Source organism: Sciurus vulgaris (assembly GCF_902686455.1).
Source record: "Sciurus vulgaris genome assembly, chromosome: 3".
NCBI lineage: Eukaryota > Metazoa > Chordata > Mammalia > Rodentia > Sciuridae > Sciurus > Sciurus vulgaris.
In genome coordinates, this window is record NC_136463.1 from 142,481,675 (window position 1) to 142,499,978 (window position 18,304).

Sequence of the window (18,304 nt, forward strand, 5' to 3'; positions counted from 1 at the left end):
TATCATTCTACTTTCCACTTCACGCTCCAAGGCACTAGAGCAGTTGCAGTTCTTTGCAAAACAAGGCTAACTAATGTTTCTGAGAACTTCTTCATGTTGTTGTTTTTTTTTTTTTTTTTTTTTTTTTTCTATCTAGATGTCATCCACTTGCTACTCTTGTCACATTTCTGCTGGTGGCTGCACATCCATCATTTATGCTCTGGGTCCATCTCCTACAGGAAATCAAGCTAATTCCTCATGGTGGGTTAGACACTTTTCCAATGCCATCCTTTTCATTACGCTTATTGCACTGTGGGGCAGTCATTGTCTTACATGGATTCTTTAAATATGGCAGAGTGTGTTAATCATTTTTGTGTCCCCATGCCTTGACTAGAATCACAGTAAACAAAATGCAGGCAGGGGGAGAGATGATCAAATAGATACTAAGCTGCACTTAGATGGGAGTAAGAAGTTCTGGTGTGCTGTTGTGCAGTAGGGTGACTATAGATGGCAAAAAGCTATCAACCAGGTGCAGCGGTGCACACTGGTAACCCAGCTACTGGGGAGGGTGAAGCAGGAAGATCACAAGTTTAAGGCCAGCCTAAGTAACTTAGTGTTACTGTGTATCAAAATCAAAGTCAAAAGGACACAGTGTAGCTCAACAGTACAGCCTAGCATGTGGGAGTCCCTGGATTCCAACCCAAGTACCACCACTATCACCCCCCACCAAAAAAGAAAAGGACAAAAATTATTTTGAATGTTTTTTGCCACAAAGAAGTAGTCAATGTTTGTTCTGATTACATCATATATTCATGCTTCAATTAATACATGATACTCCATTAATACTTACCATCTTGTGATTTTATGAATGAGTTTTAAATAAATTTAATTTTAAAAATAAAATAGGAAAGTTAAAATATTAACTTTTCCTCTTCATTAGTAATGAATTGAATATTTTGAAGAATGATTTCTTTTTTGGTGCTTTAGTCAAAAAGACACTAGATACAACTAACCTATATGAAAGTCGATTCCATATTTTTAGATTTGTTACTGCATATATAAAAATTCAGGCAAGGCTGAATAATGTCATTAGGCAATGAACTAACAATTAACAAAAAGAAGTCACTAGTTTTTGGACCATCAAGATCAAAAGAAATATATTTTGCTTGAACTATCATTCATCAACATGTATTATCCATCTATATGCTTAGTACTGGATCTGGATCCAACTTTCTTGGTTTGAGTCTTTTCCCTCAATTGTCATATTATATAACTATGAGTTAATGGTATCTATCGTGTAAGCGAAGCTACAACAATGGACAATGGGTGGAAGGACTTATTAAGCACTAAATGTACTAGAAGAGGAAATATTTTTTTTTATGATTGAGAGGGGGAAAAAAAGAACAAAGGTGTATGGGATATTCCAAAAGATTTCAAAGCAGATGCACATAGTCTTGGAAGACTTAAAGGATTTCCATGTAAAGGAGAGAATGGACTAAGACAAGGGAAATAACAGTTAATGCACAGAAAGGAGTCCACTCAGGTGCCCCCTCTGCAGAGCCTTCCCTGAGCTCCCAGCCCAGCCCTTCACCTGAGGCAGTATGTGACAGAGACACCTTCCAAAGCCCCACCTCCATCACAGCACAAACCTCAACTGCTTGTGCTGGCCTTATTTGTCTCACCTCTAATAGGTAATCAACTTCTTGGGAGAAAGGGTTAAATATTTCTTTCTGCATCTTCCAGAACAGTGCCTAATAAACAGTATGTGTTTGTGGAATTAATAAATAAATGAAAGTAACCATCCCATAGGGTGCGGGGCAGGGATGCCGGGAAATACCCCTCTGCAGAAAAAAGCAAGTTGAAGTCACCATCATTTGAGATACAGCATCATTTCTTTGAAAAAAATGTCAAATTCTTAAGAATAATTCAAAGAAATTCTAATGTACTGACACAACTCTTATAATGAATTTTGATGACAGAAAGGGATGTATGTTCCCCAAAGAAAGAAATTTCTGTCGAGTGCTTTACAATGACCAAGTATATCTCACTTCGTGAAGAGTACATTTAGCCAGAACTTGGCAGTTTTTGCCCATTGGAATCTCTGATTTCATGTGGATGTGCACATTTTGGGGTATGTTTTGTTTTTAATATCATCAAACTTTTAATCCAAATATTTCATACACTTGAATTAGACACACACACTACTTATAAAGACGTTTTTAAGAGAGGGGGATAGAGAGTCTTGTTTTCTGCTCAGAATTCTTGGAAGTGAAATTCTAGCAGGACTTGGGAACATAAATGTTTACAGGAATCAGTCAGTATTAGCCAAGGAGGGAAATGGGAGAAAGAAACACAGAAATGGAGTCTCACTCCTAAAAGGAGGACAAGCAGCACACTCCTAAAAGTTCTGTGCTCAAGAAATGCCAATGGAATAATCATATCTTGTAAATATTCGTTCTACATATGCATCGCCCAACAGATTTCACTGTAATGAAAAACAAGGAACAAATGCAAAATAAGGTATCAAGAGAGTATGGGAGCTCCATGGTCTACTCCTCAGGCAAAGTCCGCGACCACTTGTTCATAATACTTCTTCCTTGGCTCCTTTTCCTCCTCCTCTTCTTGCTCTTATGTCATTATTATGTATTGCTGATGGTGAAATTAAGTTTAGTGGATTCAACTTCAGGAATAGACTGAAGAGGTGAGATCGAGGTAAGTTAGGAAGGCCTTGAAGGAACTCTGCAGTAAAGGAAGTGTCAAATGTCTTGATTGTGATGATCTTTACCAGCCTATACAGATTTATCAAGAGCAGCTAAAAAGGGGGTTTTAATAAGTGCAAACTATACCTCAATAAACACCAATTTAAGAATGAAAAAGAAGTTGTTTAATGGGTTCATTAGATTATTGGGGAAAATAAGTAGTGTTTCCACGCAAAGACAAATTCCTTAACTATAAGGACAAGGATGCATATATTGAACTTTAAACACCCTACTACTCTAAAAAACATTTCGGGATTTTAAGTTTTATGGTTATAATTGTGTAACATGTGATATATTTACACATTTTCTTTCTGATTTGAAAATTCAATCTTAATCTGAAATCTATAAAATTTGATATCAGATTATTTTGGATTTTTTCCCATAACCTATGTTACCTAGAAACATTGTATGGAGCATTTGCTGAAAAGCAGATCATTTTATAAGGTTATGAATTGGAAGTTATGCTCCTTAAGTAATTTATATTTAGGGAAATAACTGTGAACATGGATCAAAACTTTGAATCCTAATTGAAAAGTGCATAAATATATTATCCACAGACATTATGAATGATTCCTCCAACTACCAAACTAGGTAACATGAGACTCTCCATAGTATTATAACACAAATCTGATCTATGTGAAGTACATCTATGTAAATATTCCATAGTCGTAGACTTTCAGAGCTTAAAGTGGCCCTGGATACTATATCATAGGTTTTACAAAGGAAGAAACTGAGGCCCAGAGAATTGAAGTCACTTCCCCCAAATCACCAAGTTAGTCCATGACAAAGCTGCAATTAGAATGCAGATTTCCTGTGTCCTGGGCCAGTTTTAATTTAGAAGCTTTTCATTAAAATTATTTCAACAATTCATTCATGAAAGAAAGTAACAGTATATTTACTTGAAGCCCTCATCTCTTTAACTGCATGTTTCTCTCTGCCCAAGTAGAGAGTCTTAAAATACACCAGAAAGTAGACAGGCCTGAGAGACGATGGGCCCTTTGTCTAAACACCTGGCTCAGATTGCTGGGGACATTTGTCACCGGTTTCAACTTCTTGCTCCAAGTCACCTTCTGACCCAAGGAAAAGAGATACAATGCCACAAACAGCACTGGTCTTTGATTTTGAGACAGGTTTCCTGAGGAGAGATGAATAAGGAAAAAGTAATAACAATAGTGGATTCAGTCTTCTGCCGGGAAGCTACATTTTTGCTCATAGAGAGTCTGTGTCCAGTTATATTAGAAAAATACATTTTGTTTTTTCATCTGTTTTGTTTATCCTCAAGTCAAAGCCTCTATTCTTACTTTTTCCAATTAAATCCTGTTTTGGGATCTGGGGAGGTATTCTAGGAGGTTGTGTAAGAAAGCCATCTTAATTTCCTCAATTCAAGGTTTTAAACTTTTAAAAAATCAAGAGCTTTATTTCTTTAATTACTATGATGAATCTTATGTTCCTTTGAATTATTCACATGATTATTTACTTCAAAGAACAAATTTATTTTGCAACATCCTAGCAATGGATGCTAAAATAATAACAGCATTCTTATGTAGGGTTTTACACCTGACAAAACTATTTGAACTTATAAGATAGAAAACTATAAAGTATTATAAGTGAGAGAATTAAGGCTGCAGTACATTATACTTACAGCAGTTTACAAGGGAAGAGTCAGGACTTCATTCCAGGCATCTGACTCAGGTCCATGCTACCAGAGTCTCTTGCCATGTTGAGTTAGTGAGGCCAAGTGAGCTCACACAGCTGCCTACTCCTCACTGGCCGATCAGGGAAGGTGCACGCCATCCCTCACAAGGCATTGCCTGCGGGCTCAAGTAAGTCTAGCATGACATCCGTAATAAGCACAGAAAAGTAAACAGAGGTTTTATGTATTGGGCACGGTTCCACCTTTTTCAAACAACTCTGTCTGAGTCAAAGTGCAAACAATTGACCAAAAAATCTTTATATCAAAAAAAAATTAAATTAAATGAGTATACATAATGCCAAGCTTGTGAAACGCATCCTAATACCAAAGTGTAACTTTTCAGGAATTTTGCAGGTTTGCTTTTTCTGACTTGCTTTGTGAGTAATCAAGAGTTTAGCACAGGTTTGTCGCAAAGAAAAAACAGGCGATTAGTAAGAATTCATTACCACTCTTTCAAATTTCCTAGTTATCCCCCTTGCACACATTTTCCCCTGGTTTTGCAAGTAGCTGGGATTCACTGCACCCCTGTCCTTCCTCCTATCAAACCTGGTAACTGGGAATGGTCTTACGGAAATTCAGTTATGAAAGAAATTATCAATAATGGCCCAATCAGGGAACCCATCCTTAATGTACTAACAACCTCAAGATTTCTTGGTGCCCACAAAGTACAAAGCATTTAAAGTATCAAGCATGTTAAATTCTTCCATATGAAGACAAAGAAACTGAATCTCAAAGATGATAGTAACTTGCTCAAAGTCACAAATTTAGAAGGACAAACTCAGGACTCAACTGTGAGACTCCAAAGACACTGGCTTTGTCAAATGTCTTTTAGAAAGTAGATGGAAAAGAAGTACTAAATGAAGGAATTGTTAACTGTTTTAAAAAAAAAAAAAAAAAAAAAAAAAAAACAAGAAAGAAAATGAAAAAAATTGCAAATACTTTTTTAAATGCCAATGATTGGAAACTCAAGGAATTTCCCAGGGTCAAAGGAAATCTCACTGCTGAGTCAACATCCTGCTCCCACTGTCCATAGACCTAATTAACAGTATCTTTGCTGCTGCCCCCCCCCAAAAAAAGAGATGTATTATTTTGGCACCTTTTATTTAATCTAAAATGACTATCTTTTCGGTAGAATTTGAATGATAGAAGTCAAAGAGCGAAAATTGAGAGATATCAAATTCCTTGAAATTCTCTGATAAATCTCACAAGACATTATAAAGGCAGGGTCATAACAAATTAGCAGAAAGCCTCACATTTTAGGGTATTTCAATGAGGCTATGGGAGCCAGTCATCCCCTGGAATTGTCTACACACTCTCGCTTACTGCTTTTTATGCCCTCTCTCCTATCTTCCGCATCCTGCTGATTGCCACAGAGGCATGAGGTTTTACTCAAGTAAAACTTGACATTTGCCATTAAAAGGTCCTTAGAAAGAAAAATACAAATTTAAAACTTTTTAAGTCACCTAAGCAGGAAAGGGAAGACGTCGACCTTGCAAGCAGGGAGAGAAGGAAGAGGTGGAATAAGGTGGAATGGAAGTAGCAGTTCTGAAATGGTTCCAGGGAATTTGTCACTTGGGAACAACTCCTTAAAGGTCAGTTGGCCATGATAGGTGTCTTTGATTGCCACAGATGATGTGGCGATTGTAGGATTCTATCCTCTTCAGAAACAGTGGGAATCTGGTGAGCAAATTTCAATTTTGAATATACTAGGCAAGTTTCAGTTTCTATTAGAATAGAATTGAAGGGATTGTCATGTTTCGATTGTGGAATCCTCCAGGGACAAGTGTATAGCATCTATGACTGTGGAATTTCATCCTCCTGCAGGTGAGCCGAGCACCCCTGGGATACTGGAGTTTTCACCCAGAGCCAGGTCAGCTGATGCTGATGCCAGAGAATATTGAGGAAAAGATCCTGAAAGACAAATTACCATAAAATGAACTCACATTTCAAGGAAGTAATGTTATTAAAACTGTGCACGGAGCAATAATTACAGAGGGCATGTGGAGTACATTAGCTCCCTATGGAGTAGGAAAGAAGTGGATACCAAATAAGTACTTTTTCACAGGTTAGGCAAGAAGGAAAAGTCTGTAATTTGAGGCAAAATTTGAGAAGGTGACATCCAGATGGAGCAGCAGCAGCATGTGACCCTAGAAAACCAAGGATGGCCTCAGAATCCTGAATGCCTTTCCCTCAAACAAAAAAAGAGGTTGAAAGTATATTTATTAAAAAAAAAAAGAATAAATTAAAATAAGCCTTCCATTTGAAGATTACTTTCCTAGAACTGGCCATTAGCAAGAGCAGCTCCCATGTGCAAGTGTATGAAACATAATATTTATATTTATATACTGAATATACTACAATATTATAAAATATGCTAATTTAATTTTAGTTTGTCATCCTCCAGATACTCAAACACAAGTGCCCACAGTGGCCCCTGCTATGCATTTTTTCATTTAGCATTTTAGAACTAATTGTTTCACTTTGGTCTCTTGTAAATGAAAATTCTTACATCAGAATCTCTCACTTGCCCTTCTGCTGTCACAGAGCAAGCAGAAGTCTTCTTTGCTGAAATATCAGAGGTTTTGTGTTTACAACCAGAACAGAAAATTAAAAACTTCTGTGCTATTTATCTTCCCATGGTAGACAGTTAGCCTTATCTCCACCAATCCACCCTACCAGAAATTCTAGCTAAAAATTTAAAAAATTTAATACTAGCATGAGAAACATGATTTGGTAATAGCACAAGAAACTTGATGTTATGAATTAAACTGTAATTTGTTGTTTCTTCAATAGAAAGCTCTGGAAAGAATGAAAAAGAAAAAGCTTAAAAATACTTTCAAACTAGCATAAATGAATCTGATACATTCTTTCTCCTCAGGAGAAATTAAGCATATAATAGTTCTTGAGATAAATGAAAATACTAAATCTCTAAATAAGATGTATTTGGTATGGAAACTGTCCATATTTTCAGAATTCCATAATGAGAAAATGTAAGGATGATGACCTTGGAATGGTCATATTGAATATCAAAGATTTAATTTTAAATGTCATGGTTACAAGTATCTGGTAAAATTATCCCTGCATCTCTCCTCCCATGTTAAACCCACCATTATTTTTTTTAAATTGCAAAATCTAAAAAGAAAGCAGAGTGCTGCAAAGTAAGGAAAGTGTATAAATCATGAGGCTACACCATTTTCTGCTTTCTGGAGTCAATTCACAAGAATCTCCTGGGAGTAGAGAGAGTGAAGTAAATTAACAGCGTTTGGAAAATGAAGAGATTTGCTGCAGAGCCTGGGAAAAGATGGTCACCCCCACTACTGTATCCAAATAGTCCTGGGAGCTGCCTTGTAAATCCCTGTGCAGTGAAGCAATTCCTCTCATTCTGAATGCAGCCCAGAGCAGGGCAGAGTGGAAAATAAGCCTCCAATTTTTAATAGAGACTTTTATGACTATCATATTTTCATAAAATAAACTCTGAAACAGAGTTGGTAGACAGGTGTGAGGTAGCACTGGGACATGGAGTGGGTCATGCTTGGCTTGCACACATTCTGGGAACAGTCACAGGGAACTAAAAGGCATGTGGGGCGTGAAATAGGAGAGACTGTGATGCTTCAAAGCACAGGGACATTAAAAGTGTCCAGGAGGAATAGGGCTCTGCTTTTACTTTCTTTTTTTCTTTTCAGTAGTAAACCAAGACAATACAATATATCCCTTCTATCCAAACAGCAAAAATTTTAAGAAGATTGAAAAGAACTTATATTGATACACTATCAAAATAAATAGTAGATAAAATTTCCATTTGAGCTCTACACTAGACTTTAATCTCTTTGAGAACAAAAGTTGTTGCTTTACTTCTATAATATCTAACATCTTGGTTCTCATAATGAACCCAATGAGCATTCGTTATATCTGCTATTATTATTAAAAAGTAATGTAACAATACGTAGTAACATTAACTAAACCCATCCTTTTGTTGGAGCCATGCTACCATGAAGATGGTTTATACGCAGAAGTCTCCATAATCAACATTTGAGGTAAATATTATTAATACAATTTTATGGAAGAAGAAGTCAAGACACAGTGAAGTCCAGACAGTGAAGTCAAGAAAAATGTCCAGGAATATGCAAATAAAATTTGCAAAACCTGAAACTGAATTGTGTTCACTTATACTTGAATGACAGGAATTGTGGAGAAAATTTTTCTCAGATTTTCACAAATAATAGTCAGTTGGCATATATGCAGGGAATAGCTAAACAGCATAAATTTATGGCATGGTCCTTATCTCCCAAGAAACAGCATCTGTTAACACCAGCTCACATTAAACCCTTTAACATACACTGAAAGGAAAGGGGATATTTACTACAAACTAGAACCCTCTAATTTATTAGGGAATATGCAGTTCGAAATACAACTTGAAGGAAAATGTCAAGAGGCCAAAAGAAGATGAAATTAGAAGCATGGGGTAACTAATTGCAAAAATTAGATGTGGAAACAGTAAAAAAAGAAAAATAGCTCTGATCTAAGAAAGGATACTACATGGTGTACAACCATTAACAGTGCTAAGTAACCATAATAACTATAATAATAGTTATTGAGATAAGAGTGAAGAAGATCACAAATAGCCTTGAAAGTCAGCTGGATGATTTTGGCATACTTAGGTTTTAAAAAAAAAAGACACCCAAAGAGTTCATGTCAACATGATGTACTAAGTGTGATGCAATAGAAAAGTCAGATTAAATTATTAAACTGGGGAGTGACATGATAAAAATAGGACTTAGAAAGACAAATCTGGCAGGAACATGTAAAATGGATTCATGGAAAGAAAGCATTCTCAGCAGCATATGGTTTATGTAGTAAGGAAATGTACTGAGTTTTGCAAGATGGCAAACAAGGAACAAGTAGGTCAACTCATGAGAATGTTAGTTCTGAGTAGGATCTGGAGAGAAACATTTTAAAAAGCAAAAGTGTGTGTGTGTGTGTGTGTGTGTGTGTGTGTGTGTGTGTGTGTGCGCGCGCGCGCGCGCCCGTGCATGTGTTGGGAGGTGAGCACTATAAAAAATTCTGTACTTGGAGGCAGAGAATGACAACCAATGATGTAACTATAATTCTAGAAATGGGCCACATCAAGGACGATCATTTATGCCATATTAACATGCTGGGACATTATTGTTTTGTAAAGTTATGGAAGTGAGGGAAGGGCTTAAGGAAGGTAAAGACATGATCAGATTTCAGCTATATATTACACTAGCAGCAGATGGAATCTGGGTATGTGCAGATGGGAAGTGGCCACATAAGAGGCAAGGAGGTAAATTCATATGTGTGATTGATGAAGAGGGCCTGAATGCACTGTAGTCGAAATGAAGTAAAGCGGTCTCAGAAATGTTTACCACGTAAAACTGCAGAGCTGAGTGGTGAGAATTTACTGATTGAACGTCCAGATAGGAAGATGTTGCCATTTACTGATAATAGGTATACAAAAGAAAAATGACCCGGGCTGGAGGGAAGACTAGTAATTGAGTTTGGGATAGACTAAACTTGATCTGGTTCTGAATTATTTGATATATTCTTGTGAAATTCATGTTAACAATCAAAACTGGAGAGATTTGATGTTTATCCGCATTTAGCTGTTAAGCAAGACTCTGACAGTGTGTGAGAGTCCAGGATGGCTTAGGAAAAGCTTATCTAGAGAGAACCAACGAAACTATGAACCAATGAATCCTCCGAGAATAGCAAAGTGCTGAGGGAAGAAAGAGGATAAGGAACCCATGGATGAAACTGAGAGGGAAGGGTCAGGGATGTGGGGAAGAATCCTTGGCAAACAGCGTTTCAAGAAGGCTGGACCAGTCAATGCTGCCAAATAGAGGAGAAAGGCCTGAGGAGATGAGGAGATAAGGAGAAAGGGGCCCACGGGAGGAGCACACATGCTAACCCTCATCTTACTGGACCAACTTGAATGGAGGGTCCGAAGCCAGAGCACAAGAGTCAGAGTGAGGGCAGGGGAAACAGAGACAGATGGCTATAATGCTCCTTTAAAGCAGGTGGACTAAGAAAAAAGATAGGTGGGAGCTACATACAGGCCCTGGCAGAGAGCAGATTATTAGCAGTTGAAGCGGGGACAGCCAATGAAAAGAGAGCATTTGAAGTTACAGAGAAAAGAGAGCACGATTGGGCAGCAAGTTCCCCAATGAGATGGAGCACGAAGAACAAATCCAGAAGGTGCTTCAGAACAATTCGAAAATTTGTTGAAAATTTTAAAAAAAAAGTACCACTAGGGTTTATATCAATGATGACTGAAATAAATTGCCCTATCCCTTTCTGTGTCTGGGTTACTCTCAAATTTCCTTTGGGTAAATTTCCCAAATGATCCTCCATCAGATTGACACAAATGTGTGCTATTTCCTTACAATTTCAACCTGAGCCAGGCACAGTGGCACAGGCCTATAATCCCAGAGGCTCGGGAGGCTGAGGCAGGAGGATCACAAGTACAAAGCCAGCCTCAGCAACTTAAAGAACAAGGCAACTTAGCAAGGCCCTGTCTCAAAATAAAAAATAAAAAAGGGCCGGGGATGTGACTCTGTGGTTTAGTGGCCCTGGGTTCAATCCCTGGTACCCAAAAAATTGTTTTTCAATGTGAGGATGCAAAGGCCCAGTGAGGCTAAAAGACTGCAGGTTGCAAAGCTTTTAAATAGAAAATGACCAGAACCCAGGTGTTTTCTTCTGTGAAGTTTGGACCAAGGCTTTCTGTACCTGTGAAACTATGTAGACTACAAGGCTGTGGTCCTGCATTGAAAGCTGTGTTTCCATCAAGAATATAATTTATCATTATCTTAAAACTAAATTCACAATTCTGATTAAATAGACATCCCAAATAGAGAAGAAAAAAAAAAAAAAAGAAAGAAGATGAGACTCTCCTTTCCAAACCTAAACTTTAAAAGAAAGGTAAATAGTTTTTACCTTTATATCAAAAAGTTATAGGGACCAAGTTCCATTCATTTATTAAGGTTAATTTATTAACATTGCTAACAATACTGTTTTCTCTGTAGAAGGCAAGATATAGATAGGAGAAACAATGCTTTATTGGAATTTCCCTGACACACTACTCCTTAGACAATTTTTTCATTATAAAATAAAACCATCTTGGGGCTGGGGTTGTGGCTTAGTGATAGAGCACATGCCTAGCATGTGTGAGGCACTGGGTTCGATTCTCAGCACCACATATAAATAAATGAATAAAATAAAGGACTGTCAACATCTAAAAAAAATTTTTTTAAATGGAACCATCTTGACTTCTTTTGAAGGTTTAGTTGTGGATGTATCAATAAAATAAAATTAAAAACCCAAGGCTGAACCAGGCACAGTGGCGCACTCCTGTAATCCCAGCAGTTCAAGAGACTGAGACAGGAGGATTGCGAGTTTAAAGCCAGCCCCAGCAGAAGTGAGGCGCTAAGCAACTCAGTGAGACCCTATCTCTAAATAAAATACAAAATAGGGCTGGGGATGTGGCTCAGTGGTGGAGTGCCCTTGAGTTCGATTCCTGGTACCCCCCAAAAAACACAAAAAAACCAAGGCAGCCAAAATATGGGTCATACCTGTAAAGCAAACATTTCCACTGAATTGACTATTCCCCCTATACAAATACCAAGAATAAATAGCCTTGTAAATATAGAATATGACACCTCATCCATCTAATGTGAAATTTAGATGAAATATACATAAAATTTATATGGACAGAAACATAAAGGAAAACTAAATTGTCGGTATCGTCCTAACAATCCCATTCCAGCTCAGAAAACTTTTTCAAGCTGTAACTTTTATAGTTAAAAAAATTTTTCAAATACCTCACATTTATCAGTAATTGAGAATGTCCCATGTCATATCTTTGAGGAAGCTTCCAATTTCAGAGTTTAGATCATGTAGAAGATGATGCCACAGAATATCATGTCATTTAACTCTATTAAGATAGACTTGTTTTATATAACCCTATGCAACTTGCCCAAATGTATACCTTAGATTAATTAATTATTAATGATTCTAATATTTTCCCCTACCATTACTATAGCTCTCAAATGTAAACCTAAACTTTTCAATGTTGTGATCTCAGAGCAAAACACATCAGTTCAAAAAGTTGGTGGTCCCTGTTCTAACCTCTGACAAAGACCACAGAAAGCCCAGTGATAACACTTGAGTGATCCTTTCACCTGAGTCAGGCTGAATGCTTAAGAGAGATTTCATTCTGTGATCATATATGCATGATTCCAAACTTGTAAGTCCCAGCTTTCCCAACCAAATCTTCCTCCTTCATTCTGCATTGTGCACATGTCTCAAATGACCAGCACCATGAACAGCAAGGACTGTCTGACAGCGCTGAAGGTGTGAAGAGGAGGAAGAGACAGGAAAGGCTGAGAGCAAAAAGTATACATGCACCTGGAAACACACTTGGTAATATGGCTCCTTTGCAGAGTAGAAAGGTAAACCTAATCTACCACGAGGGGCATTTGGGTGTTGAGTTGTATCTCCTGAAAAGATGGTGAATTTGCAATGGTTACCTACACACTGCAGTCACCCTTATAAGTAAAATGAAAAACCAGGAAGCGAGACATCAGCAGAATCTCAGTGCATAGCTTTGGAACATAGAAGCCTGGGGGTCTACCTCCAGAGCAAAAGAATATTAGCCAGAGATTTAATACGGTGGTTCCCAATGGGAGTCAGAGCTATCTGTAGAGCTTTGAAAATATGCAGATTCTTAGCCCACATATGAACCTACTAAATCAGGATGTTTAGACGGAACCTATACTGGTAACAAGAACTTATATTGGTAACAAAATCTCCAGTTATGCAGTCAACTTAACACTGATCTGTGGCTTGCTTACCAACTAACCTGATTCATGGTTAAAGCATACTATGCATTGTTCAATACAAAGAATTTCACTAACTCTATCAATCTACAAGTCTGCATATGTATACTCTTCAAAATAAAGTTTCACTTTAGTTTGGATAAAAGTTCTAAACACATCTAAATTTATCTGAAGAGAAGTAGGAAGCAGAGAAAAGGCAGCCTATAATTCAAGCACCGATGTTTTGGCTTTGTAGTCCACTCAGTAATGAATAATAACCAGAGAGCTTCTGTCCACTCAACTATATTCTGTTCATTAAAACCACAAGATCTATTCCAATAAAAGTGGACAACAACATATGTATATGCTCATGGGCAGAACTAGAGTTGCCTCCTAATAAATATTCTTCCTTACTTCCTGTATAGCAGAATTCTATTTAGAGGCCTACATTGCCAATTCCACCCAGCTAAAAGGCTTTATTTCCTAGACTACCTTACAGCTTCGTGTGACCATAGGATTAAATTCTGGCCAACTATAAGTTTAAAAAGACTTAAGAGTATCGATTTTTAAAAGGAGGGATCACAGCCTTTAGCTCTTCTCCTCTATTCCTCTATTCAGATGCTTGGAAAGTACATGTAATGGCTGGAGCTTTAGCAGCCATCTACAGCCAAAATATTAAAGACTACACCCTAGGGACAGAAGATTGGAAAGAGAAAAGTTTGAGTTCTTGATGATTTTGTGGAACCAACGTACTAGCCTTTTATTGACTGTTTAAAAGCTTATTTTACAAAAGAAAATATTTCATATATACATATACTTTGGGGGGTGGGTTTAAACTACTACATTGATAGATACAGTTGGAATCAAATTAAAACACCCATTGTACATGTCTGTATATCCCACATGATCTACAATATCTACTTCAACACTCATGAACTTAAAATAATTTATGAGTGAACAAGTATGTTAAGCTATGTATTCATATATTATACTTCCTTTAAAATGATACCATTCAAGCGCTCCTGAGTATTAAGCATCTGCTTCTTCATAATGGGATAAATGACAGATATAACACCATAAAAATGCAAGAGACCATAATATAGAAAGGTCTGTGAGCTGCTCTTCTCTTAGTACTCAGAAGTTGACTTGGGAACAGAATCAGTGTAGGGTTGCAACTTGGGTGTTGTGAATTTATGGTCCATGAGCCAAATTTGGCACACAGATGTATTTTATTTGGCTTATGCAAACTTTCTGAAAACATTAATTTTGAATGTTTAAAATGGACATGCATCTTCAATTCTTCACAAGCTCCATCATCCTCTATTAATGTACAAATACTTGCTTCATTTGTTTATATTGCCTGCCTGGCCACTGGAAGCACTGAAGTTTACAATAATGGAAATACAATTATGTCTCTGCACCATCCCTTCTTTCCATAGCTCACCCGATGTTGAATGTAATGATCTAAGATTATTTTCTAAGATTAAGTATACCTACTTCTAATAAGAATGTATATAGTTCCCTAGATATTAGACTTTTATTTTCACTATAAACATTCTGGAATTTGCTCTTACAAAAAAACAAATGTGGAACCTTCCAAAGCCTCCCTGTACACACACACACACACACACACACACACACACTTGAAAGTTGATTTTGTCATCTTGACACCCTTATTTTTTTACTCAATAGTTTCAACTAAAGTTAGCCCAACTCTTAAACTTTTTCTTCTCATTTTATATGACTTAAACAAAAATAAAATCAGTTCTTAAATTTTAGTGAAAAGTTAGTCCATCTTGGCCTAAAATGCCTAAAACTTATTTATTTACTTCTATGTTATTCATATGTCTTTCTATCAGGCAGGCATTGTACTTGTTTTACATTTCTGGGAAATAAGCACAGTAAAATATACCTTCAAGTCATAAAAATAAAAGCTTATACACATGCACTTACAAACAGTGAGAGTTCTCTACATTTCCAAGGAAACATATTTGTACACAAAGTCATACTGTGACATAGTTATAAGCTAAACTCTGAAAAAACACACTAGTTTGGCAGGCATACCTTAGATCTCTATTTTATTTAAAGTATTTACCTGGTTTTCTCTTCCTTAAACTCAAAAGTCACATGGAGTTTCTAAATTCTGACACTTTTATTAAGCTTGTAACATGCATGAACAGGGAAAATAAAGTATTGCAATAGGCATTAAAATATGCATGGTAAGTACATACAATATAAGTTAAATAGTTTGGAATACACTGGACTCCAGAGTTTTTATTTTCTGTATTATCTTTAATTAAGACCATAAGTATTCTTTTTGCTATTGATTCTTTATCATGTATATTAACATAAGTCAATTACCAAAACAGAGGCATTTGTTACTTACAATACATAAGCAAGAAATCACCCCTTCTCTATAAAATCTGATGTTTGGAATTCCAGCTTCTGTGCTGTTTGATTATGCTGGGGGAGAGGGGTAGTTCAGCGTTGGGGACTTCACTGTACCAAGCATCAACATTCCTAACACCTATTTAAATTATAATTAAGGAAAAATAAACTCTCCCTATTTTTCAGAAACACCTACAGAGTAATTACAATTATTTAGGAAGTTTTTTTAACATATGGCCTATCTTATATGCTTTTTGAAACATTTATTTATTCACAATCTCAATTATTTCCAGATCTTATAAATGTGATTAATTTTAATATAAATTAAGAAAGAAAGCTGTATTGAAAGTTTTTAATTAAAGTTGGTTACTTTGGTGAGGGATTTCACAATCAGAGTTTCTATTTCTGTAAATTTTTCTATATTTGTTTGACCTTTTCCTAACTTCTAGTTTCTTTTTCAATTACCTTCTCCACCCCTGCAAATAACACGTTTTTCATGCCTTTACAAAGAAACTCAAGCATTTTTACTTTTTATAAATTGCCTCATTTTTTGAATCATAAAAAGCAACATAAAAAAGTTCCAAGATTTTAGAAAAGTGCCCCCTCTATGGGACTCCTGGCAGATTGTTGAGTAGTCATCTTCAGATTTTTATTTTCATTTTTTAAAACTTTCTTAGAACTTACGGTCTCTAATACATTTTACAAACATCTTCTGAGCAAAAGTACCCAGGAGTGAGCAGTAAAAAAGAATACATAGCTATCTATCTATATACATATATATATGCACACACACATACATGTACACACACATACATATGAATATGGAGATTATGAAAGACAGTAACAGGAAAGGATGATGCATGTGCTGTTTTAAAAGCTCGAGTTTGATGTTCATGGTCATGAAAACTCTGTAAGGGCCTATTAGAAGAGTATTGCATGTATTTGAAACTTCAGGGTTTAATAATCAATGGAACCAGTTTAAAGTTGTTCTTATCTTCTGTGTTAGTTATGCAGTTTTGTTTAACCATATATCCCAACCCTAACGTATGCAAATCACATGGAGGGGGAAAAATTCAGTAACCAAACAAGTAGATTTGTCTTTAAAAGATAATGAAAAGCAAAACAAAAGCTTGAGTCTGAGGGGGAAATGCCCCTAGAGGTACTCCACTCCGAATAAGCTATATGTAAGGCAGGCTGATTTCCTGCCTTCCGCCTTCCAACCGGGAACCACCGCTGTCCTGCTAATCAAGTCAGTGGGGTGGGAAAATACCACTGTTTAAGAAATCTGGCTTCTATCAGCCTCTCTATCGTGGAGAAATAAAGGAGACTCCCTCTCAGTATGCAAGAGTGACTTTAAGATCACAAACAAAACGGGGAAAGAAGTTAAGTCTGTAAAGAGAAAAGAATGGGGAGCCAAAGACAAAGAAATATCAGAGCTATCGGAGTTCCCGCAGGGGTTTTTCTAAACAAAGAATTTTATGAAGCAGCTGAAGTTCCGTACCAGAAAGACTCCACCCTGCCCAGCTTCTGCTGCGACTTTTGCTCGCGCTGAAAGCTCCAGCCCACAGAACAGACCTCTGCAAACCAAAGTGCCCTTAGCGCCCCGATTGAAGAACCGTCTTTTTAACTTCCCACTCCCACACTCGAGCTAACGAGCCGATTCCAGGCTTTCCCCCGAAGGAGTTGGCAGTGTCCCCTCCGAGGGCAGGTATAGTTGCTCCGGATTTACAAACATCCCCTTTCCCAGGTGCAAATCCGACAGCCCCCTTCTCAAACTTCAAAACCAAGCCTCCTCTTCATGCTCTTCCTGAGGCTTAACATTCCACCTCTGTTCCCAAACCGAGCAATAAACACCGCAAGCAAAGCAAAAGGCAAACTCACCATCTTCGCCTTCTTCCTGGGCTTTTATTGAGACAAATTGCCCTAATAAAACAGTAAGAATGAGGAGAGGTCTTGCTTCCACCCAGTTTGCCATCATATCTAAATATTAGACATGTGGGTCCTTCTGGGAGCGAAAAGTAGATTCTGGGGTTATTGTAGCACCATGAAGGCAGCTGTGGGCTCTTCTTTCAGCACCAGCCCCAGGGCAGCCTCAGCAAGCCCCCTTTTTCAGCACCAGCTCCAGCACAGTCTGTGAAAACTTTTTTCAAGCGATGCAGCTTTAAATAGGAAGAATGCTGCCTCCACTTCTTTTCCTGCCCCTTTCAGCTTGTTCAGGCTCATAACCATCCAGTGTCTGCCAAGCAACCGTCTGATTGATGGTAAACAACCGAATCAGAACACGCCTCTTGGTGCCTTGAACTGTCCCTATTTCATGTATGTTTTAAGCACAGATGGAGCGAAATAACAGACACAAACTTTTATTTCTCTTTCCTTTTATTTTTAAAGAAAGCCTGTTAAAGGGAAAGAATCCTATTCTCCCCTCCCTAACTTTCCCTGGACTCACATCCCTTAATTTTTCCACTATATGTTGAAAAAGGACACAGAGAGGAAATACCACATTTTAGCCTAGTTTTTGACATGTAGGTAATCCAGGACCCTCTTCTCCACCTTAAACCTTTAAAGAGGTGCATTTTAACCCTTTATTTTGACTAAATAAAAAGGACTCTTGTCTCCTTCTCAGATTCTGTTTCTTTTCCCATACTCTGGAA

General features: G+C 37.2%; 1 protein-coding gene across 1 annotated transcript in view; it reads right to left on the reverse strand.

The window, feature by feature from the left end:
- Positions 1 to 17,852, reverse strand: part of LOC306655768 (uncharacterized protein) — a 136,079-nt gene extending 118,227 nt beyond the window's left edge. Inside the window, 1 exon segment of the mRNA XM_079130385.1 lies at positions 17,535 to 17,852. Within this exon segment, the coding sequence (XP_078986511.1) occupies positions 17,535 to 17,631 (97 nt within the window). The 5' untranslated portion in view covers positions 17,632 to 17,852.
- Positions 17,853 to 18,304: the final 452 nt, after the last annotated feature.